The sequence below is a fragment of the Eurytemora carolleeae genome, unplaced genomic scaffold, assembly GCF_000591075.1.
Source record: "Eurytemora carolleeae unplaced genomic scaffold, Eaff_2.0 scaffold338, whole genome shotgun sequence".
Taxonomy (NCBI): Eukaryota; Metazoa; Arthropoda; class Copepoda; order Calanoida; family Temoridae; genus Eurytemora; species Eurytemora carolleeae.
Window position 1 is genome coordinate 131111 of NW_019396530.1, and position 26104 is coordinate 157214.

Consider the following 26104-nt stretch of genomic DNA (forward strand, 5'->3'; position numbering starts at 1 on the left):
TATAATAAAAAATCTTAAAGGGAATGTTTACGCATTTTTGATTAACCCACAATTCAATTCACATCAGTACCCTTTATCGGATCAAAAATGGGGAAGATATTATCGTTTTTCCAGGTTAAAAAGTGTTTAATTTAGAAAAATTCGACATGTTTTTCTGTAGTAAAGAAATGCGCAAGTCACTATTGTAAAAAACCACAATGTAAACCCAGTGTTTTCTTATTTCTTTTAAAAATTTGGGATCTTGGATAAAATGTATAAAATATCAAGATTTATAATTTACTAATTTGGAAACCCAGCGTTGCCCAGGTTTCTTATAGTAACTCCCGCCGTTTACCCGGACTTGGTCGTAAATTACGATTTTAGCTATTTTTTCGCTTTAAAAGTTGACCCACTCAACTTAGAATCTCAAAACTAACCCAAAGCCATTCCCGTGGTTCTCCCGAGTTCCCCAATCAAAATTTGAGGCAATCGGTCCAGGGGTTCCTGAGTTATGATCAGACAAACAAAGATCAAACGGACAGACATACAAACAGAGATTACAACTTTATCTTATCCTTTGATTTTGATTCCTGTGTGATATTCTTTCCAGGCTTGTGTCACGTGGATTTTGCTTCCGGTTTTCCTGATGAAGTTCCGTTTCCGATTTGTGCTTCCGATTTTCCTGGTGGAGTTCCGCTTCCGATTTGTGCTTAGACACTTTGTTTAGAGCTTCAAGATAGATCTTGTTTTTTATTTTGCTCCCCGCACTAGAAATCCTAAAGGAATTGAGTCTTTGCCACAAGCTCTGATTTTTCAAACCCTATATCTTTGCCACACAATGGCATGGACCTTAGATATTTTAATATGAGTTATGTTATATCAAATAATCTAAATTCGAAATGTCAAAGACACCATCAGGTAGCAAAGATAAAGAGATCAGCAAATTTGAGTTCGAGGCATAGACTTAATTTCTTTGTAATGATATCGTGGAATTATTTATTTTTAAAGTGGGACTATAGTGGAAATATTTAATCTTAAAGAGGGACTATCTTGGAAATATTTAATCATAAAGTGGGACAATAGTGGAAATATTTAATCTTAAGAGGGACTATAGTGGAAATATTTAATCTTAAAGAGGGACTATAGTAGAAATATTTAATCTTAAAGAGGGACTACAGTTGAAATATTTAATCTTAAAGAGGGACTATAGTGGAAATATTTAATCTTAAAGAGGGACTATCATGGAATTATTTATTCTTAAAGAGGGACTATCGTGGAATTATTTAATCTGAAAGAGGGACTATCCTGGAATTATTAAATCTTGAAGAGGGACTATCGTGGAATTATTTAATCTTAAAGAGGGACTATCGTGGAATTATTTAATCTTAAAGAGGGACTATCGTGGAATTATTGAATCTTAAAGAGGGACTATCGTGGAATTATTTAATCTTAAAGAGGGACTATCGTGGAATTATTTAATCTTAGAGAGGGACTATCGTGGACTTATTTATTCTTAAAGAGGGACTATCGTGGAATTATTTAATCTTAAAGAGGGACTATCGTGGAATTATTTATTCTTAAAGAGGGACTATCGTGGAATTATTTAATCATAAAGAGGGACTATCCTGAAATTATTTAATCTTAAAGTGGGACTATCGTGGAATTATTTAATCTGAAGGAGGGGCTATCGTGGAATTATTAAATCTTAAAAAGGGACTATCCTGGAATTATTTAATCTTAAAGAGGGACTATCTTGGAATTATTTAATCATAAAGAGGGACTATCGTGGGATTATTTAATCTTAAAGAGGGGCTATCGTGGAATTAGTAAATCTTAAAGAGGGACTATCGTGGAATTATTTAATCTTAAAGAGGGTCTATCTTGGAATTATTTAATCATATAGAGGGACTATCGTGGGATTATTTAATCTTAAAGAGGGACTATCGTGGAATTATTTAATCTTAAAGAGGGACTATCGTGGAAATATTTAATCTTAAATTGGGACTATAGTGGAAATATTTATTCTTAAAGAGGGACTATCGTGGAAAGATTTAATCTTAAAGATTAAGGTCCCTGATCTAGCCTCAAAAGGTCCATGATCTAGCCTCTAAAGATCCTATATCTAGCCTCTAAAGGTCCTTGATCTAGTCTCTAAAGGTCCCTGATCTAGCCTCAAAAGGTCCCTGATCTAGCCTCAAAAGGTCCCTGATCTAGCCTCTAAAGGTCCCTGGTCTAGCCTCAAAAGGTCCCTGATCTAGCCTCTAAAGGTCCCTGATCTAGCCTCTAAAGGTCCCTGATCTAGCCTCTAAAGGTCCCTGATCTAGCCTCTAAAGGTCCCTGATCTAGCCTCTAAATTTTCCTGATCTAGCTTTTAAAGGTCCCTTATCTAGCCTCTAAATTGCTTAATTCTGACAATTTCCCAAAAGAATTCTACAATTGGCATAATTTTGGAATAAATTAACAAAGTGAAAACATGGATATCATTAATACTTGATGGCAAAGCTTATAATTGTGCCATTGTGTATCGGATATGCCACTTTATGAACCTAAGGTGACTTGAAATTACGCTTACAGTCCCTTTAAATTTGCGTTTTCAATGGGAGATTTTCGACAGATTTAACTTTATTAAAAGTTTAATTCATCATTTGACTTTTTATCCCAAGGGAGGAGTATATTTAAAAACTTTTTCCAGTTAATTACAGAGATAATGTTAGGCCATAATTATACTGCATTGAACAAAGTTAAAATTCAGCTTTTGCTCGTATGCAAAGTTTAAAAGATAAGTAAAATTTCGAAAGAAATACAGTGATAACCAGAAAACAATGGAATATAAAGATAGAACATTACAGCAGTATACTGACGTGAACTTGGTTTTGCTACAAAGCAAATAGTTTTACTAGACATTTATTAAATCACTAATTTAATGAAATTGGTCTGTTTACAATGCACAATTGCTGTGTAATATGCTCATTGAACTATTTTAAGTTATAACTTGATTCCAAAAGTTGTCTTCATATTTCCGAGTTTTCTGTAATAATTTTAAACTACTTTACAGGGACGTTAAGGGAACCTGTGGTTTAGTTAACTTTTTAATTTCCACAAAAAAGTTTGTTTACACATATATTTTATCCTTTTGGGATGAAAATGAGCGAATTTTCCACAACAATTTTACCTAATTATCCCAAGGGACGTTAAGTAACCAGACATCCCTCCGTTGTGGGAATCATAGGGTGGTAATATTGGTGAAAAGACGGTAAATGTATCAGTTGATTGACTTACATTCATAATTAATCCTTTCAATTGTGAGCAATTTTTTATATTAAAGAATTGGGGCCGAAATATAAATTTTTTGTTTATCCCATGAATAGAATTAGCTATCAGTAAGATAATTTACTGGAATGCACCTGTAGGCTCACAAACAGTCATTTGATTTCAATTTCAAATTTTCTGTGTAGCATTTACTGTAGAGTGTAGATATATTACTATTTACTATAATATATTTGTTAACTGGGCGTGCGACTTTTATCGGTTTTACCAAACTTTTTTTTACAACTTTAGTTCCACCGAGGCCCAACCCGGTCGTGGGATAATTAGAGAATACAAGATTAAATATACCTGGGATTTCTATCCTTGCTATGACCCCCCTCCCGTCTTCGGGCCCCAGCGTTTATCTCAAAATTATCTCTATTGTGTTCCTCTTCTTCTTCACATAAAGTTTTTCTCGCACGTGGTGTGCGCTCATTTTTCACAATGCCGCCCTGTGTTTTTAACAAAAAGTCGTCTTTGTTCTCTATTGACGAATGAGAATTCTTTTTATATTTTTGCTTTGCCCTTGGCTCAGGTTGTCCAGAACTTTCTTCTAGACCCATTGTATTCTCTAAATGTTCAATACCTTGCATTGTACTACATTTTAGGCTCTCAAATGCATTTTTAGTGGTGACGGGAGCAATATTTGGTCTACCATTAAGATCGGAGACTGCAAGTAACATACTGCATCTGAAAATATATTTTTTTATGTTCAGTTAAGTGTGCCTTAAGCGATCAAATGTTAGAACAGTCTTTCACTGTACTGTAAATAGAGATGGGCGCTTCAGCTTTTCATAAAATTTGTTCGTTTATCTTTTTTTAAAAAAATTTCAAAAGAAAATAGTTTGTTTAGAAAAAAAACAAAGATAGTTTGTCCTAAAAATATCATTTCTTCAGGAAATGTAACGAAATTTTCTTCTAAGTTTGTTCAGAAACTGGTCTTTTCAAGTTCGTTTGAGTAATTGATTCTTTGTTTTTATTTAAAAAACGATCCTTTTCAATTTGTTTGTTCATCGTTAGTTAATTTTTCCATGAACGACAAAGGAAAAAATGTTGTTCGCTTTAAAAATGTTTTATTATCACCATCTCTAACTGTACAGTGTACATTGTTGATGACTTAAAAGCTTTCCACAGAAGAATCAATCGTGCAAATTTTAAATTAACTGCTAAAAAAAGTATTTTGCTGGATAATATCGAACTAACGAACAAATTTGAACCTTTGATTCAAATTTCTGAACAAAGAGAAACTGTGTATGTGTAGTTTATGTGTATTAATGCTATTTAAAAGTTTGGCAGAAATAAAAATTAAAATCGAAAGTCATTTTCATTGTATTGATATATTCGACGACAATTGTACAAAACGTTTGGAAAAGAATGTTGTAAGCTCAAAATTACAAATACAATGTTAAGTAATATAAAAACAGATTGCATTGATCGTTATTAAATCTTTTTTTTAATAGAAAAAGGATATATCTGTATGATTGATAAAGGTTCAGTTTTTCTCTAGAATATATTTTACTTTCCTGGCATCACATAGGATCTTTCTGCAGGGATATATATATATATAGGAACAAAATTTAATTAAATATCAATTGAAAAATTTTCCAGTTTTTTAAAATTGTAGCATTAGACTAAAATATATGTCCTTAAGACTACCTGTATCATTAGACTACAGTCCTTAAGACTACCTGTATCATTAGACTAAAACATATGTCCTTAAGACTACCTGTATCATTAGACTACAGTCCTTTAGACTACCTGTATAATTAGACTACAGTCCTTAAGACTACCTGTATCATTAGACTAAAATATATGTCCTTAAGACTACCTGTATCATTAGACTACAGTCCTTAAGACTACTTGTATCATTAGACTAAAATATATGTCCTTAATACTACCTGTATTATTAGACTAAAATATATGTCCTTAAGACTACTTGTATCATTAGACTAAAATATTTGTCCTTAAGACTACCTGTATCATTAGACTACAGTCCTTAAGACTACTTGTATCATTAGTCTAAAATATATTAGCTACAGACTACAGAGTTAATCTGAATATGAATGGTTGTGTTTATTGTTTATTTATCGGTAGAAGATTGATTCAGAGTAGGGTTTCCAAAGAACAAAACGTTTCGCGAAAAAATGCGAATGTTTTTATCGCGGACATTTTCGCTGGAAATTTTATATTTTTTGATTAATTTTCATAAAATTTTAGATTTTTTTTAAATTCCGTATTTTTTCGCGAAATTTTCGCATTTCTTATTTGGTGAAAAATCTGATGAAAATGAAATTAATCTAGATCAATAATGAAAGGATGAGATTGATCTCCATATTCACAACTCTAAACTTTTCAGCTGTGCGGGTGAGTTTGGGGGGGGGGAGGCGGGGGTTGAAGATAAATTGGAGAATAAATGATTTTCCAATAAAATATATTCCCCTTTCATTCTGACCCTAGTCTCTACTGTGCCAATTTAAAGTTTTGGCTGAAAACTTATTCTCATCTACAGATTAATTGGATTTGGTAAGAACAGAATTCTATTATTTACTAATTTTATATTTGTTAGTTCACAGCTGAACAAGTTGAAATACAGTGCAGTGTCTCACAGTCTGCTAAACAAAAGTTTAAACATCTAAATAAAGAGAGTTGTATTTTGCATATTTTTTCTTGCAGGGTTAAAATTTGGCATAGAAATTGAAGATATTTGCGTAAAACGATCCAAAAAACGATCCAAAAACGATCCAAAAACTATCCAAAAACGATCAAAAAACGATCAAAAACGATCTAAACATGATCCAAAAACGGTCCAAAAACTATCTAAAAACTATCCAAAACGATCCAAACACGATCCAAAAACGATCTAAACGAATGTGGTGTAACAATCGTTTTTCCATTTAATTTTTGGGATAAAGATGTTAAAACGTTTATTGTTTAATATCAGCAAACTTTTTGTTTAAATTTTCATTTTTTAAATTTCAAATTTTATTTTTTTATTTTTTTATCCTCTGTAGAAAACTTATAATTTAACTTTCAGATAATGGAATGTTGCAGATATTTAGTAAATGTTTACTATACAAAGATGAACGAAGTTTTAATTGATCATTTTATCAGAAGGGTTCTTTCTTTATATATAGGAATGTTTATTAATGGGACTGTAAGCATAATTTCAAGTGACCCTTTATGCAAAGTATGCAATTACTGATTCACAACGGTACCTTGACATACATCTATCTGATCAATTTCAATTTTGATTTATATCAAACTGTTGAACAGCATGAATGCACATAAATTTAAAAGTCAAGAGAAGTTGTCAATTAATAAAGCTTCTCTTTGATAACTTGTATACTTACAATTCGATAAAAGCTTGTAAACAATCAAACTTAAATAAAAAATCGTCTTCATTGTATTGATATGACTGCCACTGTATATATATTATATACATGAATTATATATACATATATTATATATGTATATTGGATAAAATTGCCTGTGAAAACCTGGTCTGTATATACATGAATTATATATACATATATTATATATGTATATTGGATGTTTTCTTGATTAGGACTAAAAGGATTCTGGAAAAAATCTTATTTATCTTTCCTATCCAAGTCTTAGATAATCTTACATCTATATTTATAAACATATAAAGTAATAACCTCTGTTGAAGTGTCTGTTCATTTGTCTGTTCGATTATCGATTGACACAAAGGAAGTCCTTGCCACCTAATCCCTTTATCATTGCAACCCTATGCCATAGACCTAAGATATTTTAAACTGTGAATTCTGTTAAATTAAATGAAATATCAAAGATTTACATCATTAGTTTGTAAGGATAGATGGATTAGAAAATTTGAATTTGTGGCAAAGAATCAATTTATATGGTAGCTCAGTTATCTTGTTTTGAACAATTTTAATAGATCTTAGCTTAACCTAGTGTATATATATACTAGGTTATCAGGGAGCTCATCTTCTATTTCAATTATTTGTGAACATTTTCTCTTTGTATACATATTAAAACAAAAGCATACAATAAAGTTTGCGGATTTTCTAAAAAATTTTGTTGATTTTCAAAATTTAATGGAAATCAAATTTGTTGGAGGCTAATTTTTGAAATTTTGATCATTTAAAAACCTTCCTTGGGTACATGTAAGGTCCTACACAAATTTGGGCCCGATCGGTTCAGACACTTGGACGTTTCTTGGATACAAACAAACAAACAAACAAACAAACAAGCCAAATTTATATATAGAAGATATAGATACTAGCTTGGGAACCAGCGTTGCCCAGGGTACTCGTAGTTACTTCCCCAGTTTTCCTGCGCTTAGTCTTAAATTACGATTTAGCTCTTTTTCATTATAAAAGTGAACCCCCTCAACTTAGAATCTCTAACCCAAGCTAAAAACATTTTCGTGGTTCTCCCGAGTTCCCCAATCGGTCATGGGGTGCATGAGTTATGATCGTTCATACAAACAAACAAACACCCCGTACAACCTAATATTTATATTAAAGATTTAAGCGCACGAGGTCGTCTTCAACCAAGTGTTGGACGATTTTAGATTTTAACGGGTAACACCAGACTCTATCTCGTTAAAATTAAACAAATTAATGTTAAGTTAATTGGAAAGTTTTTCAATTTCCCGATATGGTGTCCTAAAAAACTTTAGTTCAGATTGTCAGTGGTACAATTAATATAGCATCTCCGACATTGAATGAATTGAATGTCGTGAGCGGGGGAAGGCAGGCGGCCATGAGCCACCACTATTTCCCCTTCTGTGTCACATATTAGCTTTTTTCTCTTCCGGCAGTCATGAGCCACCACTATCTACCCTTTCGTACCACCACATTTGACTCTTCCGGGCAAAACTACTTTTTAAATGGTATGTTTAGGGCCTTTAAAGTGTGATTTTGAAAAAACCAACCGCGTCACTCAAAAAAGCACAACTCAAACCATTTTTTCAACTCTACTTAAGATAAATATTTTGTGTGTTGAATTCTTAAACTGTTTTACAATGAAATTTTTGACAAATTTGACTGAGTATTGCATCTTGAAATATCACAAAGTCTAATGATTCAATTACTGACTCATTATACTAAATCCATCTTAAAATCACCCATAAACCAATGACTTGTACGACTTTGTGACCTTGTAGCTCCTCTTATTCCAAACTAGCGTGGGATCCCAGCGCTGCCAAGGTTACTGAAAGTTACTCCCGCCGTTTACCCGCATTTCCCCGCTATTAAAGTCGACACACTCAAATCTCAAGATCAAGCTAAAACATTCCCGGGGGCCTCTCGAGTTCCCAATCAAAATTTAAAGCAAATCGGTCCAGGGGTTCCTAAGTTATGATCTGACAAACAAACAAACAGACATACACCCACCCAAACAGAGATTACAACTTTATATATGTAGATTACCAAAGTATATGAAAAGAGCAAATGTAAAAAATATTAAATTTTTATTTTCTAAAAGAGAAGTTATGATAAAAAACCGATATCAATCTTAAGAGAAATTAACTTTAAGGTGATGTGACATCTGTCATAAATGTAGATTGTACAGTGAAACCCTTAATAACAAATACATCGAAAGAATTCATCAAATGATGTATTCTTCACTTTCAGATAATGGAATGTTGCAGATATTTAGTTTTTAAATTAAATGATAATATGGAACTCTTTAAAACTGTTCCCGCATATTCATGGCTATTTATTTATTTTCGCAAATACTGAAATTTACGTAATATAGTATAAAACTCATTGAAAAATTGTCAAGACGACATTTGATAAATTCTTCCGATGTATTCGTTATTAAGGGTTTCACTGTAGATTGTACATATATTTGAATTCAGTGATATGCACGTACGTACATACATATATGTACATGTGTACATCATATATGTAAGGCAGCAGTCTCTGTTATTTTGGATGTTTCTATGTCATAATTCATAAGTCCCTGGCGAATTTGGACTCAAATTTAGATAGTGGTTCTCGGTAGAGCACTGGGAATGTTCTTAGCTTGGTTTTGAAATTTGACTTTTAAAGGGACAAATAGCGAAAATTGTAATTTACGACCAAGCGCGGGTAAACGGCGGAAATATGTATAATATGTTAGCTCATGGTTTGAAAGTTATGAGTAGAGTATGATGACTTTTTAAAGGGAAAACTTAGTTTCCAAGCAAAGTTGGGTTCCCAGGCTAGTATTTCATTAAAGCACAAGTTTTGTAGAATTATGTCTATAATTAGATGCAATAATATACTAATATTAGTATTAATTAACATTTATAATGCAATACCATGTGTAATGCAATATAAGAAGGATTATTATAAGCGTAAAATTAATGCATATTACAGAAATACTATCTAACTATCTATACAATTATATATTGTATCTATAAATATAAAGTAGAAACCTTTGTTTTTCTGTCTGTCTGTTTGTCTGTTTATCTTAACTCTTGAACCCCTAACCGATTTTTCTATTGGAGAGGTTGAGTTCCTTGCAAACGAGAAGGTCAAATTTAGGCTAAAATACTGATTTTTCGCAAAACTATGAAAAAGAAAAATTATCCGGTTATTCATTAGAAATTCAAAACAAATGAGTTCTACTCTTTTTCTTAAATAAGAGGTGTTATACTTAAAAACATATAATATTTCGATCTAGCGCGCAATTCACTTTATTTTTGATGTAAGTTGATTGCTTTCGTAAAGAAAGATTAGTTTCCAAGTAGAGCCATGGGTAGATTTTACTTGCGCGCAATTGCAAGACCTGTAATCCCGCGCAGTATATATCACCTACCCGCAATATATATCACCTACCCACAATATATATCACCTACCCGCAATATATATCACCTACCCGCAATTCCAAGCACTTCCGCGCTATAAAAAAAACTATTGTGCGCAATTCTGCACCATTGCGCGCAATTCCGCCCAACGGAATTCCGATAAGATTTCCTAGTTCCCAAGCTAGTATTAATACAAGAATCAAGATGCAATTTGGTTGAAAGGATAGGTTTCGACAATATTGCAAAATAAAATCAGAAAATGTCATTTTAAACCAATTTTACCAATATCTTCCAATAAGAAGAAAAGGAAATGTCCTATAAAATGCAACAAAAGTTTCAGATTCAATATCTTCCTACAATACCTTCTACAGTGGGACCCTTAAAAGACGATAGTAAATAGCTTGAAACCCAATTTATTTAGTGAATAATATTAAATAATATTAAATATAATTTATATTATTATTAAATATTATTTATTTAATAATATTATCTCTAACTCTTAATTTTCAACATTTTAAATACATCTAAAACCCTCTTTTATGTGATTTGCGACTGCTTCTTATAAAAAATAAGAAATTGTTTTAGAACGGCATTTAAAGTAATCGTATTTATTATCCACTTACAATTTAGTGAAAGGGACTGGTTTAATTTACCTTATAAATAAAGTTTGAAGAATCCAAGATTTACACTAGAAAGAATAGAAATTGAAAAAATGGTTCAATATCAATACAGATGATAAGAATGATAATAATAGCTTTGAAGTCTGAATAAACCCACTTGGTTTGGTTTGATAATTGACAGTTGGTAAAATACATTTTTGGTGTATTAATCACTGGCTGAAGTCACCGGCGTTGCCTAGGTTTATATTCATAGTCATACTCTCGCTGTTTACCCGCGCTTGGTATTAAATCAAGATTTTATGAAAGTAACAGGCGTTTCAAAATTTCAAAATTTTAATAATTTCCAATTTTTTAACTATGTCACCCCAGGGATACCCATGGGTTCCTTGAAAAAGTTTGGTCATGTATAGCTTAATTACTAGCTGAACGTTTACCCGCGAATGGTCGTAAATTACGATTTTAGCCTGTCTTTAAACATTAGAATTTCAACACCAAACTAAGAACATTTTCGAGTTTCCCAATCAAAATTTGAGATAAATAGACCAAGGGGTTGCTAAGTTATGATCGGACATACAAACAAACAGATTAAACATTGTTTTTTCCATGCTCTTTTATTATCTTACCCCCTTCAACAAAATTTATTTAAGTAAAAAATTATATAGAATACTAGCTGAAAAGTCAGGTGTTGCCCGTGAAAAAAATTAGAAATTTTTTTTTTTGCTTATAAATAACACTCTCGGCCACCCATGAGTGTTCACAAAAATTTTCAGACCAATCGGTTCAGCCGTTTGGCCGGCTATAGACAACATATATATACGAATGTCTTGTTTTATTTTATAGATTGGAAATACTAATTTAACTTACAAAGTATTAGACATATTTTATTCTGTTAAAAAATAAAATTAAATTAAATTAAATTAAATTAAATTAAATTAAATTAAATTAAATTAAATTAAATTAAATTAAATTAAATTAAATAAATTAAATTAAATAAAAATAAATAAAATAAAATAAAAATAAAAAATACATATTTTGAACTATAAACATATAAACAAAGTACCTAATAACTCACCACAATGTCTCATGTTTTAATTACTTTTATCCTTGCAACCTGATGTCGTTGACCTTGGATTTTTTTTAACTATAAAATGCTGTCAGATCAAACTGTCAAAGATTATAATATCAATATTTTTACCATCAGGTTGCAAACTATAGATAATAGAAATCTGGAGAAAATAATGAATTACTTTATTTCGACATTTTTGATTTAATCAGTCATGGTAATGATGTATTTTAGCTACGCTCGAAAATGATAAGTCCGTGGTTAAATAATTAACTTTATTAACTAAATAAATCTATTCTATAAATTTAAAATATTGAATTTAAATGAACTTGAGTTGACGTGGAACTATCTGCTCCTCTTGCCACGTCTCTATATCCGGCTCGGTAAAAATCGTCTTCCGCCACAGTATCATGTGCTCTCAGGGCAATTTCATGCTTCCTCAAAAAATTGCGTTGGAGGTAAATACTCAGTTCCTTTTTGCCCGTGGCTTGAGGATGACTTTAAACGGTTTAGGAACAACAGTCATTCCAATCCTGCAATCCTCGGTTGGTAGCTCTCTACTGATCTCTGGGAGGGAAGATGTCCAGGAGAGACTTTGACCAAGTCAGAACTCTTCCTGTTCTTTAATGGTACTGTTAATGGTATTGTTCAACAGTTTAGCTTGCTACCAGAGATCAGTGGAGAGCTACCAACAGAAGATTCCTTAACTGAAGTTTTGCTAAAGCCAAGGGCATAAAATGAAAACAAGAAAGAGATGAAAAAGTGGTTGCACAAATTCTATAAATATTATATATTATTCATATATGGTACATGCATATTGCATATTGCATAGAAATTAGTACAAGAAAAAGATGTAGAATATTATAAATTTGTTTTTATGTTTTTTTCCTAAAATAATTTGATAGAATATCTAACTATATTGTTCTAGACTATTTCTTCCTTTCAAATTTACAACTCAGAAAGTTTTAAATAAGTTCTTATTCCTTGAGATTTCTTGAAAACTTTAGCTGAATATTCTAGATACGGTAACCGCCAAAAAAAGTTCTTGGAAAAAAAATTTCCAGTAAAAAGGCCTTAATTTCTCACTTTAAAAAGTCCTTGGAAAAAAGTTCTCTTACAGGTGAAAATGCATGATTCATCGTGGAAAAAAGTCCTAGTTGTAAACATCTTAACAATGATGGCAGGTTTTTAGAGGCTTGATATCAAAACACCCATGGCTACAGAACCAGAGAATATAAAGTCCTTTTTGGAAAATTATTTTCAAAAAAGAAATATAAAATATATTTATTACATATGTATATATTTATCACAAGTTAGCATTTCCTTTTGCATTTATTCAAGAATATAAAACTATCTCTACATAGTTATATGATGTACGTGGGATTATATACACAACTTTTTTAGGACTTTTTTCTGCAGACTTAAATACTGAGTTCAAACTTAATTTTAGGAAAATAAGTCCCAGGAATCTAAAACACGGGACTTTATTTCCAGTGACATTCATTTTTTCCAAGGATTTGTGAAAATTTTTTACCAGAAACCTTTTCTTAAATAGATTCCTAGATATAAACAACTCGTTTTAGTTTTAATCAGCCCCTGTTTTTCAAAGCATATTTGGGATAAAACTAACTATAAAGAATGCAATTACTAATTTGTTCCGGGGCACAGTGGTCCAAAATTCTAATTTTGCGTGACAGACAGTGTTTCCTCAAAAATGTCAGCAAATTCGGTCCAGCCGTTCGGCCACCTATAGCTAACATTTATAAAAATAAACATATATATACATATATTAGCGAAGATCTTTATTATATAGAATAAAGGGACAATTTATACTTTATAATTTTATAAAAATTAAAATATTTTTTCTTCATTACATCAGTGTAATCTTGTAAAATTAATAAGAGTAATTTAATTAATATATTAATAATGATAATAATAATAATAATAATATTAATATTTTTTTGTTTCTCTATCATAACTAAAATAGTGTGAGTCTTTTCGAGCGAAACAAATCTGAAAGATAAACTTTTCCCTATGTAAAACGATTGATAGGCCTTGCTTTTTGCTTTCTGAAAATTGATAATTTTTGGTGTGGTTTCTCTAATGGATCCTTAACAGATTTTTGCAGCAGATACAAGTATGGAAATAGACACAATTTATCTCTTATCGAAAAAAAATTTGTTTTTAAGATAAAGACAAAAACTATTTTCTAATTATGTTCTCGACCATGTTAAAAAGTATGCACACTCCCTTAATGTATGGTTGGGTTGCTTTAATGAAAGTTTATGCATTATTCAGGAAGAGTATTAATAATTTACAATGAATGGAAATTTTATGTAAACTTTGCTCTGTGGCTGCGGAGAACTATCAAATAAAACAAAATCTGAAAACAAAAATTAATCTTTAAAACCAGTAAAATTAGGAATTTTTAATGAATTACAGGGTGTCCCAATAAACATGGGAATTCAGTGGACGAATTCGATATCGTCTTTGTTATGAATTAGCATTGTAATACCTAATTTCAAAAGCCATAATATTACTATGTCTGCTAGAGTATATTTTATGAATTTTATGAACAGTGAAGACGGACAAGTTTACTATGTTTGTATACTGTAATTTTCTTGCTTTACTAAGAACAACCGTATGCAGTCAAAACATAAACAAATAAATTGTAAACTATAGCAGACGAAAATCTTACGGATTACAGCTTTCTCAGTAGATATCACTACACTAAATCAAAGAATTATTAAAAAGACGATATCGAATTCGTCACTGAATTCCCAAGTTTATTGGAATCCCTGTATTTACAGATACTTTCTAATATAATTTGACTATTTAAAGTCATACTTTGAGTTTAAAAGTCATCTTTTTGTTCTAACTCTCTAACAGAGCAAATCTTAAAATAAAAATCTCTAAAGTGAAAACAAGAAAACACTGGGAAAGGAAGACGACATTGAAGCAATAATTAGCGTGTTGATTTTGTTTTAATACAAAAATTCACACTTTGAGTAGTTTAAAAGTCGTCTTTCTATATTGTTTTCTGTTTCTCACTGTAAATTAGGAACCCTTTTTTCCAGGGGGGCTGGATTTTAGCTACCTCTCCGTGTGTATTGGCCTGAGTGTACACTTATGATAGTTTACTGATAAAGTATATTATTATGGCCTATTCAATATTCATACAGTACAAACATCAAATATGCAGTACACTTTCGGAGTACAAGTGTATGCGGAGGTTTTTTATCTTGAATTTTACTCAGTTTTCTCAGAACAGTTTATTGACGATGAAATATTGCTCTGTAAAAGACTGTAAATGTACGTCTTCCTGTGAAAATGGAATCCTGCACACGATAAACGAGAAGTGGATTTTAATAGTTACATGGAAAACAAATCCTCCATTTAAATATTTCCAGAAATCACCCCTGAGTACTGTAATATACAGATTGACCTTAGGAAGTGAAGTACATGGCCTGTACAATTAGTTAGCGTACATCATCACTCTATATACTATATTCTCGTTAGTTTGAATTACTATTTGAAATTCTTGAATAATACAAAGAATTGGATTGATTTTGTCTAGGAATATTCAAATAAAAGAAAATCTTTATTTCTAGTAAAAATACAAGTTTTAATAAATTATTCAAACGTTTCTTTTTACTATCATGCTTTAGCTTATATAAGCATAACATCTCTAAAAATTGGTTATAGTGAAACTCTTAATAAATGATGCTTATTAATTGAGAACTTTAAACTCGTCTTTGACATTGAAAATAGTTTGCGGCATTAAACCTAGGTAACCTAAAGGAATTGCCACAAAATAAAATTTTTAAATCTTTGAAATCTGATGGTGTAAACTGCAAACCTTTAATATTTTAAACTTTGACTAGTATGATCTAACAGAATTTATAGTTTGAAATATCAAAAAGTCTACGACATACGGTTTCAGAGAAATAGGTATTAGAGACTCAATTCCTATAGTAATATTTATAAAATAATAACCACTGAATAGCGCTAGTCCTCCCATTCTCAAAATGTGGTCTGCCATTTTTGTGTTTTCATATTTTCATATTTATGAATGTTTTCGTGGTTTTATTTATTCAATTTAAATTCTAATTCTAATTCTTAATATCACGGGTATTTTTGAGAAAAAAAAAAGTCCCCGACAACATTTTGGAAATGTTGTTTCATAAAAAATATTACCAAAATCAGGTTACCTATTTTGAACGCCGCAAACTATTTCTAAGGTCAAATACATTATTCTGCACGGGTTATTTAGAATTTTAATGTAGGTACAGGGTGTCCCAAAAAAAATTGGGAATTCAGTGACGAATTCGATATCGTCTTTGTTATGAATTAGCATTGTAGTACCTAATTTTAAAGGCCATAATTTTATTATGTCTGCTAGAGTTTCTTTTATGAAAAGGGTAAAAAGCTGTAAAGATGTGTTTATAATGTGTCTGCAAGATGAACAGATGACACCCTGTACTTAAAATAATAAAAAATAAAAGACTTGTCTTATTAAAACACTATTATGAAAGAAAAGCAGGCCGGGTTTTATAAAAAATAGTTTTTTCTTTCCAATATCTTTTCAAATAAGAAATATATTGATTTCAATCTTTTGTGCAATTTACATAGATTAATTAAAATAACATATTAGACACTAGATGTCGTCTTTTCATGATTTCTGGATGTTTCGTTCACAATAACCCTGAGGCAGCAGCGCAGAGGAGTAGTCGGCGTAGAACAGGCTCACTCTCTGTTTTTGTTTTAGGCCTACACGTAACTCCTTTGGGATACTGCCCTAGGGGAACGAATCATGCAAGAATTTTAAAAAGACAATAACTAATGTCCTATCTGTTATTTTAATTAATCTATGGCAATATACTTTGGTTTATCGTGCTAATTGTGCTATTTCGTTTATTTCTCTTTGTACAATAATTAAAAATAAAACGTAAAATATTGATTGAACAGAATTTATACATTAAAACCCAAACAACTGTGGAATTTAGTAATGATTTAGTGTATTAGATGTTACAAAGCCAATATGAGCAGCTTGACAATCAGCTTATTAAGTGAAAGAGGTCTGTGAACACTGCACAATTGCTGTGTCTTATTTTTATTGGACTATTTAAAGTCATACGTTTAGTCTTAAAGTCTGGGTCTTTAGTTTTAAATATATATGGGTTTCGACTTCAGGTTACAAAGATATAGGGATTAGAAATTAGAAAGACTTAATTCCTTTCTTCTTGTTTTATTGGTAAATATTTTACGGAGTAAAAATAAAATGGACAATATGCATCAAAAAGATATATTCTCATATCATCAGTAACCTAAAATAGACTGAGGACTCCGAATTCTTTTCCCAATTTTTGGCAGATTTCTTATTTTCATTGACAAAGTCTGAGTAAATTCTGTTTAAGTTTTTTTAACCCCCCCCCCCTGAATTTTATAATCGTGTTTTTTGGCGAATTTTACAATCACAACTCTTCCAAATGCTCAATTTCACTTTGCAGAAACTTTAATAAAGTCTTTATTCTTGAAATAATATTTCTTTCTAATTTTCAAAAATACATTCATTCTTCAGATAGTTGGTTAAAAAAACGTGTTCTTTATGTAAAACATATTTTTGCAATTTGCAATATGACATCACTGGTATAAAGATAATCTTTTCTGCAAAAATTCTATGTTTGGTTGCAATTGCAGAACATTTTTGCAAAATGTTAGTGAATTTAAGAAGAAAGGAGCTTAAATTTATAATTAGTAATCAGTAATTATATTGTAAAAATTAGTATATATCCACACATGTATAGTATTTTCAACGTTTTTCATTTTAAATATACATTTTAGATGTTTAAATATATATTTCTTCCATATATATATATACACATATATACATGTATCTTTCTTAATAAACATAAAAAAATGATCTTAACTTATTTTAAGAAGCTAAATAAATACAATATGTCGGGAAATGATCCTACTTCTTTAGTCTAGTATCTTTCATTGAATTAAACTGATAAATGTAAAAAAGCAAGGTGTATCTGCACGTTGTATTATGTACAAAAGTGCTCCTATCATGTACAATCTCCATAAATGGGAGGGTCGTTTATGAAACTTTTCTCTAAAATACCGTTTTTTTTACATTAAAATTAGACCTAATATTCGAAAAAATGTTCAGGGATACCAAAACACAGTTACAAGCACTTGTAAGAAAATTATTCCATTATCTTTTTAAATCAGAAATACTTACGTGGCATTTCACTTTTAGGAATGGAAATACATATAAATATGTATGAATATTTAATATGCATACTATGCTTCGTGTTCATCTGCTATTTCAATTGTGAACATTTTATCTTTGTATATCTACATTGTAAAACCCAAACTAAAAAGTCATGGATTTTTCAAAATTTAATAAAAATCTAATTTTGTTGGAGGCCAATTTTGAAAATTTTGATCATCTATATACACAAAATTTTGGCCAAATCAGTTTTGCCGTTTTGACGTTTATTGGACACAAATATCATAACTAACAAAGTATATATATAGATACATAATAAAAAAGGATACTAGCATTAGGAACCAGATTTGATGAAAAGAGAACAAGGCAGACGTCACTCCTGTATGTGGAGTTCATTAGCTCCTCATCCAATCAGGGTTCAGTCATGTGTTTGTTGTCTATTCTGAACCAATAGAAATAGTATGGCAGTAACATCTATCTTTCTATCTATCTCATTATCTAATAAAAAATATGAATCCTTCAATCGGCGCTATAACAGTAAATGGAAATATTTACTTCTACTGAAACTACAGTGACATGTCAATCGGCGCTATAACGACTATAACAGTAAATGGAAATATTTACAATAATGGATGAAAGAGATTTGAAATGTCATCATTAAAGTAGAGAAGATCTACACAAAGAATAAAATTCAAGAATTATGCAAAACAGAGTTTGTTCTTCTTCAATTTCACTGTAAACTAGACAAAAATAAGAAAAATACTTTTTTGCATTAATATTTTTTTAAAATTTACCAATAATCTTTAATGGATAAGCTTAAACAAATGTCGCCATTTTGGCTAGTCAAAACTATACTATCGCCACAAGCTACTTGGACTGAAATTTGGAATTTGTTTTTCTGTAAATATCTGAACAAAGACATTAAAAAGGGGTAGCAGAGCCCTGTTTTCAATTTTCGGTTTTAAAGTTCCTTTTTTAAAGGACTTTTTATAAAAGGTCAGGCAAATTTTCACATTTTACTCCAAAACCTTGGGAGCACTCCAAAACCCTTGGAGCTGCCACCCTTCCCTCGCTTTAGTGGTAAATTTATTAAACAATACATTTAATGTTATCACATCGATCCTATTTCTATCTATGATTTTAGCTATTGAATATCAATCTTTCGTATAAGTCTAAAAGACTGTTTTTATCTAATATAGATCCCCCCCGCTTTACTTTTGTATTTAAGATAGAGGAGTGTAAGATCAGTCCCTAGTCCAATTATTTATGAGATAGAGGTGTGTAAGATAAGTCCCTAGTCAAATTATTTATGAGATAGAGGAGTGTAAGATAAGTTCCTAGTCCAATTATTTATGAGATAGAGGAGTGTAAGATAAGTCCCTAGTCCAATTATTTATGAGATAGAAGAGAGATAAGTCCCTAGTCCAATTATTTAAGGCCAACTCGATAAAAAAAATTATACCTCTAACTTTTATGGCTAGTGAGTTTTTAAAAAAGGGTTTAAAAAAGTCGAAAAAACGTTGAAAAACTTACTTTTGACAAATAATATTTGAGCTCCCTATGTAAGCCGTATTAAAGTTGGAGAGAGAGAGAAAAAAAAATAGTATCGAGCTAAAAATATTTGGACCAGATCGGTTCAGCCGAATTGACATTTATTGGATCCCAACAAAGCATCAAACAGATACGGCAAATTGATAATGAAGGGATTGTCGTCAAAATTTCAAGAATTCTCCATTCACAACGATACCTTTAAATTTTTTATCTTATCGATAATGTGATGTAATCGTTCTTTTCTTAGCTTGAAAAGTGACTAATTCTAACATTTTATCCGTTTTTTTCTATAGCAAAAATCCGCAAGGCAATTTTATTGAGAAATCAAAAAATATTTAATTTTCAAAAATCAATTCATCAATTCATCAATTCATCAATTCATCAATTCATCAATTCATCAATTTATCAATTTATCAATTTATCAATTTTTCAATTTATCAATTCATCAATTCATCAATTCATCAATTCATCAATTCATCAATTTATCAATTTATCAATTTATCAATTCATCAATTCATCAATTAATCAATTCATTAATTCACCTATTCATCAATGTATCAATTAATCAATTCATTTATTCATTAATTCACTTTTTCATCTATTCATCAATTCATCAATACATCAATTCGTCAACACATGAAAATTAAGGAAAAATATTCAATATTTAATTTTATTTTCTACTCCCCGAATTCCCCTGATTCTCTTTTATCATAATGAATTATTGCTGAGAAATGATTAAGATTTCGTGCAGAGAATATAGAATAGATATACAGGGGTTCTCATAAAAGATGACACTTTAGCGACGACTGTATATTCGGGTTTTTTTTTCGGATATTTATTGGTTCTATGCAAATCTTAGTTTTTAAGAATATTTTATCTAGTAACTATCGTTTTTAACTGATACTTTTCAAGCAGCGATTTATTTTATTGTACTTTGGTAACAAAGATTGCGAATTTTCTTACATTAAATGAAAATGCTTTTTTCATAAGGATATATAAAAGGCAGAAGGTGACTTCAGGCCAAATTTTATCTATTTAATCAAAATGTAATCGAAGAAAAGTATACTTGAAATTGAAATTTCAATTGAGAGGGGCACCCCGTACTAACCATGAGTGAGCAGCATTTGGTTTCTTCATATTTGAAATTAAACGTGTTTTGGTCTATGATTCAACAATCTTTAACCTTACGGATTTGTTTAATTTATACCCTAGAAACCAGAAGTCGTCCTTAGGACGTCGTGAGGACGTCAATAATTACCAATGGGACGTCAGGCGACGTCGTATTTTAGGTGTTGAGGACGTGTCGAGGACGTTTAACGCAAGGATTCTTACATCCTCACAACCTAATTTTCGAAGTCGAAATGACGTCACTTTGGACGTCCAAATGACCAAAGTTTTGACGTCCAAATGACCAAACTTTTGACGTCCAAATGACCAAACTTTTGACGTCCAAGTAACCAAACTTTTGACGTCCAAATGACCAAAGTTTTGACATCCAAATCACCAAACTAGATATTTATTTATCCTATTTATTAACCACTGAGCAGAGCTTAATTTAGTGTATTAGTACTACTACACATGGTTAGGTTGTGACCAGTTATGACCAGTTTGGTAATCCAATATGACTAAAAAGTCAAGTTATGAAAAGTTAGGACCAGCTAGGTAAAGCAACCAAGTCTGACCTAATCCAACCAATCTCGACCAAATCCGACCTAAGTGGATTGGTCAAGTTAAGACTAGTATGAGACCAGTTAGGTAACTCAACCTAACCCGACCTAACCTGACCAAACACGACCTAGGGTGACTGGTCATGTTCTGACCAGTTAGGTCTCCTGACATAACTCAACCAATCTCGACCAAATCCGACCTAAGTGGATTGGTCAGGTTAAGACCAGTATCAGACCAGTTAGGTTATTTGACCAGAAACAAACTTTTTTTAACTGATGCTTTTCAAACAGCCATTTTTTTCATTGTACTCTAATAAACTAAAATTTTCGCACATTTTTCTGTTTAAATCAGTTCAGCCTCCTTGACGACGTACATATAGACCAAAACAAAACATTCATCTTAAACTTTTTTCATTAACTTTTATCTCTTTATATTAAACCCTTCGGCTAACGTCAGTGCATATAGTTTAATTACAAGATTTTTACATTTTAAAACTTTTCCAAGGGTAGAAATAAGAATTTAAATAAAATATAGATAAAATTGTACCGAAGCAAGTTTTTTGCTTCGAAATTAATTCTGAAAGTAGGGTTAAATTTTATCTGTTTTTTTCCGTTTACTGAATTTTTATTTTTAGTAAAACATTTTAATATTAGTGAGAAATGTTTTTTTTAGTAAGAGCTAAGTTTTATTTTTATATTTTCTGAATATACGAGAGTATCAAGATAATTATGTCAAGTAACTTAAAGATTTATTTTCTTTTTATGCTTTTATGTTTTTTAAAGGGACTATAGGCGTATTTTTTAGCGACCTTTCAATTTTCATGCAAAGATGTCTATGCAACCATGCGACGGTACCATTTTCATCTTTTTCTGATGAAGTAGGATTTAGATATCCATGTTTTTGTTTCTATAAACTGATTATTTTCATTTGAAGTTTCTCTGGGAAAGTGACTTGCGCATTTCTTGTTTAAAAGAATCAATTATAGAGAAACACTTTTCGAGTCAGAAAACGATGGTGTCTTCCACATTTTTACCAGATTAAGGTTTCAAGAGTAAAGGTGTGAATCGGACTTTGTCACCTGTGCATGGAGAGTCGCCTAAATTTACCCGGACAGTCCCTTTAAATAGGTAAAGGTTGAAGAGTACACCAATGCAATGGTACAATTGGCAAAGAAAAATAGCTGTAATGTACATTTTAGAGGCTACACAAACCAGAAAACTCTGGAATAGGAATTTGACTTTTAGACTCAAGTTTTATGGCTTTAAATAGTCTAATGGACATAAGGCACAGCAAATGTGCAGTGTAAACAGACCCATTTTACTTAATAAGTGATTTAATAGGTTACTAATGAAGCTATTTGCGTTGCAACAAATATCAAATGTACATTAGTATTGCTGTATATTGTTATCTTGCTATTCTACAGTTTTCTGTTTACTGTAAAAAGAAATTGTTTTCAGCTTTAGTTTTCAAGATGTAATTGGCAAAATTCCCATAGATATTTGCGTTAGAGCGTATAGGACTTAACTCACGGAAAATTTGCTTATGCGGGTAAAACAAATTTACGCATTATAGATAGATAGATAGATAGATAGATAGATAGATAGCAAAATCAGATAATTATTTAGGTCGAAAATCCCGTAGTTTCGTTTCTTCTCAGCCCCACCAGATCAAGTTACCAAAATTATATATTATGGACGGTATAAAGAAAACTCCCGATTAAAAAGTAAAACTTAGTTTTTAAAAATTATAATACAGGGTGTCCCACGAAACATGACAATAGCAAGACGACTTGAAAGTCGTCTTTGGTATTTGAATTTATTTGTGACATTTAGTTTTCTATCTACTTTAACATGTATGATTCTTGAAACAATTATCACATAATTCTCCTAGCCCTGGGAATTCCAAAAAGTGGTCTGCGTTTTTTGTGCTTTCAATATTACTGGAGATATAAAGAGTTTGGTTCAGATTTCAATTTTGTTAAATAAAAGCAAAATTGTCGAAATCTGAACGAAATTCTTCATATCTCGGGCAATATTGAAAGCACAAAAAAGGCAGACCACATTTTGGAAATGGCAGGACAAGGGAAATTTTGTGATTATTATCTCTAGAAATTTACTTCTAAAATTAGGTTGACAAATAAACGCAGCAAATTATATCAAAAATCAAGACGACATTCAAGTCGTCCTGCATACTGTCATGTTTCGTGGGACACCCTGTATGTAAAATAACCAGAAAACTGTATATTAGGAAGACGACATCAAAGCAATACAAAAGTGGATTATGAATAGGTTCACCACGCACCTCTGTCCCTTTAGTAAAAGTAAATTCAACCTACAGGATGTCCCACGGAACATGACAGTTGATAATTAGTTATGAATGTCGTCTTCCCTATACTGTATTAGATATTAAAGGCTTTTTGCGGTTTATTTCGTTAGAAAAATCTTTTGTTTAAATATATTTTACTTTTAAATCAATTTAACTATAACATGACTACTAAACAAAATTTTTATCATTGTCTTTGGTATCAAACAACTTAACAAATTATGGAAGAAGACATTCTAAACTATTCACCAACTGTTATGTTTCGTGGGACACCCTGTATATGAAGCATAAAGTCTGCCCGCGTCAACCTTGTTGCACCGGCTAGTCCTGTTGATTGTCTTCTTTATTAAACCAATGTCCGTGCGGTGCATTACAAACTGGGACCGGAAAGGTTGACCCGGATTGGAAATTCAAATATACTACTGTGTCACTAGCAAATTTTTAGATTGGTTCTATTGACATTGCACAATTAATGTGCCTCGTGTTCAAGGGAATATTTAAAGTTATACCTAGAGTCTAAAAGTCGAGTTCCTGTTCCAGAGTTTTCTGGTTTTCACTGTACTGTACTGTACTGTACTGTACTGTACTTTACTGTACTGTACTGTACTGTACTGTACTGAAGTTCTAAAAAAAGTTTAACCGAGTTATCGTTGTGAGCCTTGAAAGTCGACCCAATTTAATAAAACTTGTTTAAGCAATCTAGATCGTTGCGATCTTTATAAAGTCAGCTTTTGACAGTTTTCCCACCAAACCCCTTTTAAAAATAATTTAATAAATAAATTTAATAAATGATGAAAAAAATGTTGGTTATAGTTTTTAATATCAACATTTACTCTCGATATGGGGCAGGATCTTAAAACCCCAGTCTATTAATTTGTGCCCATGCATTCCTAACACTCAGTGCTGGAAAAGTGTTAGTTTTGGAATTAATCTTCCCCAAAGTATCCAAGTTGCAAGACTTAAAAGTCGACCCGGTCTTAAAAATCGATAAAACTTTATATAGCAATCTGGATCTATGTGTAACTTATAAAGTTAGTCTTTTGTCAGTTTTTTCCTATCCTTGCTCCATTCAGTACTTAATATAATACTTAATATTTCAAACTGCATCATCCGACCAAAGCGGAGGTAAGAAGAATACTACTCCAACCACACCGGAGGTAAGAAGAATACTGATCCGACATTACCGGAGGTAAGATGAATACTACTCCAACCACACCGGAGGTAAGATGAATACTACTCCAACCACACCGGAGGTAAGATGAATACTGATCCGACATTACCGGAGACTATCCCAAGACTACCGGAGAACGTAGAACCGAGAGATATATTATCTCGGAAAACTAAAGAAAGATGTAAGCAATTGATATTTATTAATCTAAGATTGTGATTATAAAAATTCCACTAAAATAATAATAATAATAATAATAATAATAATAATAATAATAATAAAATCTAATCTAATCTAGTCTAATCTAATCTAATCTAATCTAATCTAATCTAATCTAATCTAATCTAATCTAATCTAATCTAGTCTAATCTAATCTAGTCTAATCTAATCTAATCTAATCTAATCTAATCTAATTTAATATAATCTAATCTAATCTAATCTAATCTAATCTAATCTAATATAATCTAATCTAATCTAATCTAATCTAATTCTATACTCTGACAAAGGAAATTCAAAACAGTGAAACGTTTTACCATGTGAAAGATCGAACCCACAAATAACTTTGCAATCAATAATAAATTCCTTTCAAAACAATCAGGTATATATTTTCAGAAGTGTTATATATGTTTTAAGCTATACCATCAAACCCATGAAACCCTTAATCACTCTTTTTACTTAGACACGGAATACCAGTAAGTTAGTAACTATAGATTATAATTCAAACTGCTAAAAAATACTAAATACATTTATAAAAAGAAATAATATTGTGGAATGTTGCGTATATCATTCATAAGACCCTGTATCTAGTTTAGGCTGCACATTTTGCTTCAACTAAAACTCCAAAGGTAAAATCTTTTGCAAGAATATCATTAGAGATATCCCAGGATGTTCCGTTGTAAACTTCAATTGACCTATCCGCTCCATACCCTCCAAACACAGTGAGCTGGTTATCATACACAAACATTCCTAAAAAATAGGGTTTCCATTTTTTAAAAAAAATTGTTAACTGTTGCAATCTTAACGATTTGACAAAGCGTTAGCGGTTCTTTTGCACTTTGCTTTTTTTTTGATCGGCTATTGACATTAATTGCAAAAAAACTTTAACTGTGGAATATCTTTCGTTGTCGCTGATAATAAAATTGAGATTGTTAGCTAAGGGTAACTAAAAACAACCAGGAAAATTAACATTCATAAAACAAACATTTCGTTTTTACCTTTAAAGCTAAAGGTTACATGACATTTTTAAAGGGTTGGAACTTGGAACTAACCGTTAACAAAAAGTTGGAATGTGCCCAGCCCTACTGGCCCTACTCTGGATCCATATAGGCCTTATAGAACTTTTCTTGAACCATTGAAATTAATGGCGGAACCGAATTTAGATTAAAACTTTTATTGTACCGAAGCAAGT

General features: G+C 31.1%; 2 protein-coding genes across 2 annotated transcripts in view; both read right to left on the reverse strand.

Annotated features, from left to right (window-relative positions):
* Window positions 1–481: 481 nt before the first annotated feature.
* Window positions 482–6978, reverse strand: LOC111704942 (uncharacterized). The gene is made up of 3 exons (XM_023477341.1): window positions 6945–6978; window positions 3595–3975; window positions 482–755 (listed from the first exon to the last, which is right to left on the reverse strand). Exons 2-3 carry the CDS (start codon window positions 3966–3968, stop codon window positions 545–547), a joined length of 585 nt encoding a protein of 194 aa, XP_023333109.1. The 5' UTR covers window positions 3969–3975; window positions 6945–6978; the 3' UTR covers window positions 482–544.
* Window positions 6979–25389: 18411 nt separating this feature from the next.
* Window positions 25390–26104, reverse strand: part of LOC111704931 (kelch-like protein 18) — a gene marked incomplete in the record, with an annotated part of 7434 nt that continues 6719 nt past the window's right edge. Inside the window, 1 exon segment of the mRNA XM_023477328.1 lies at window positions 25390–25607. Within this exon segment, the coding sequence (XP_023333096.1) occupies window positions 25505–25607 (103 nt within the window).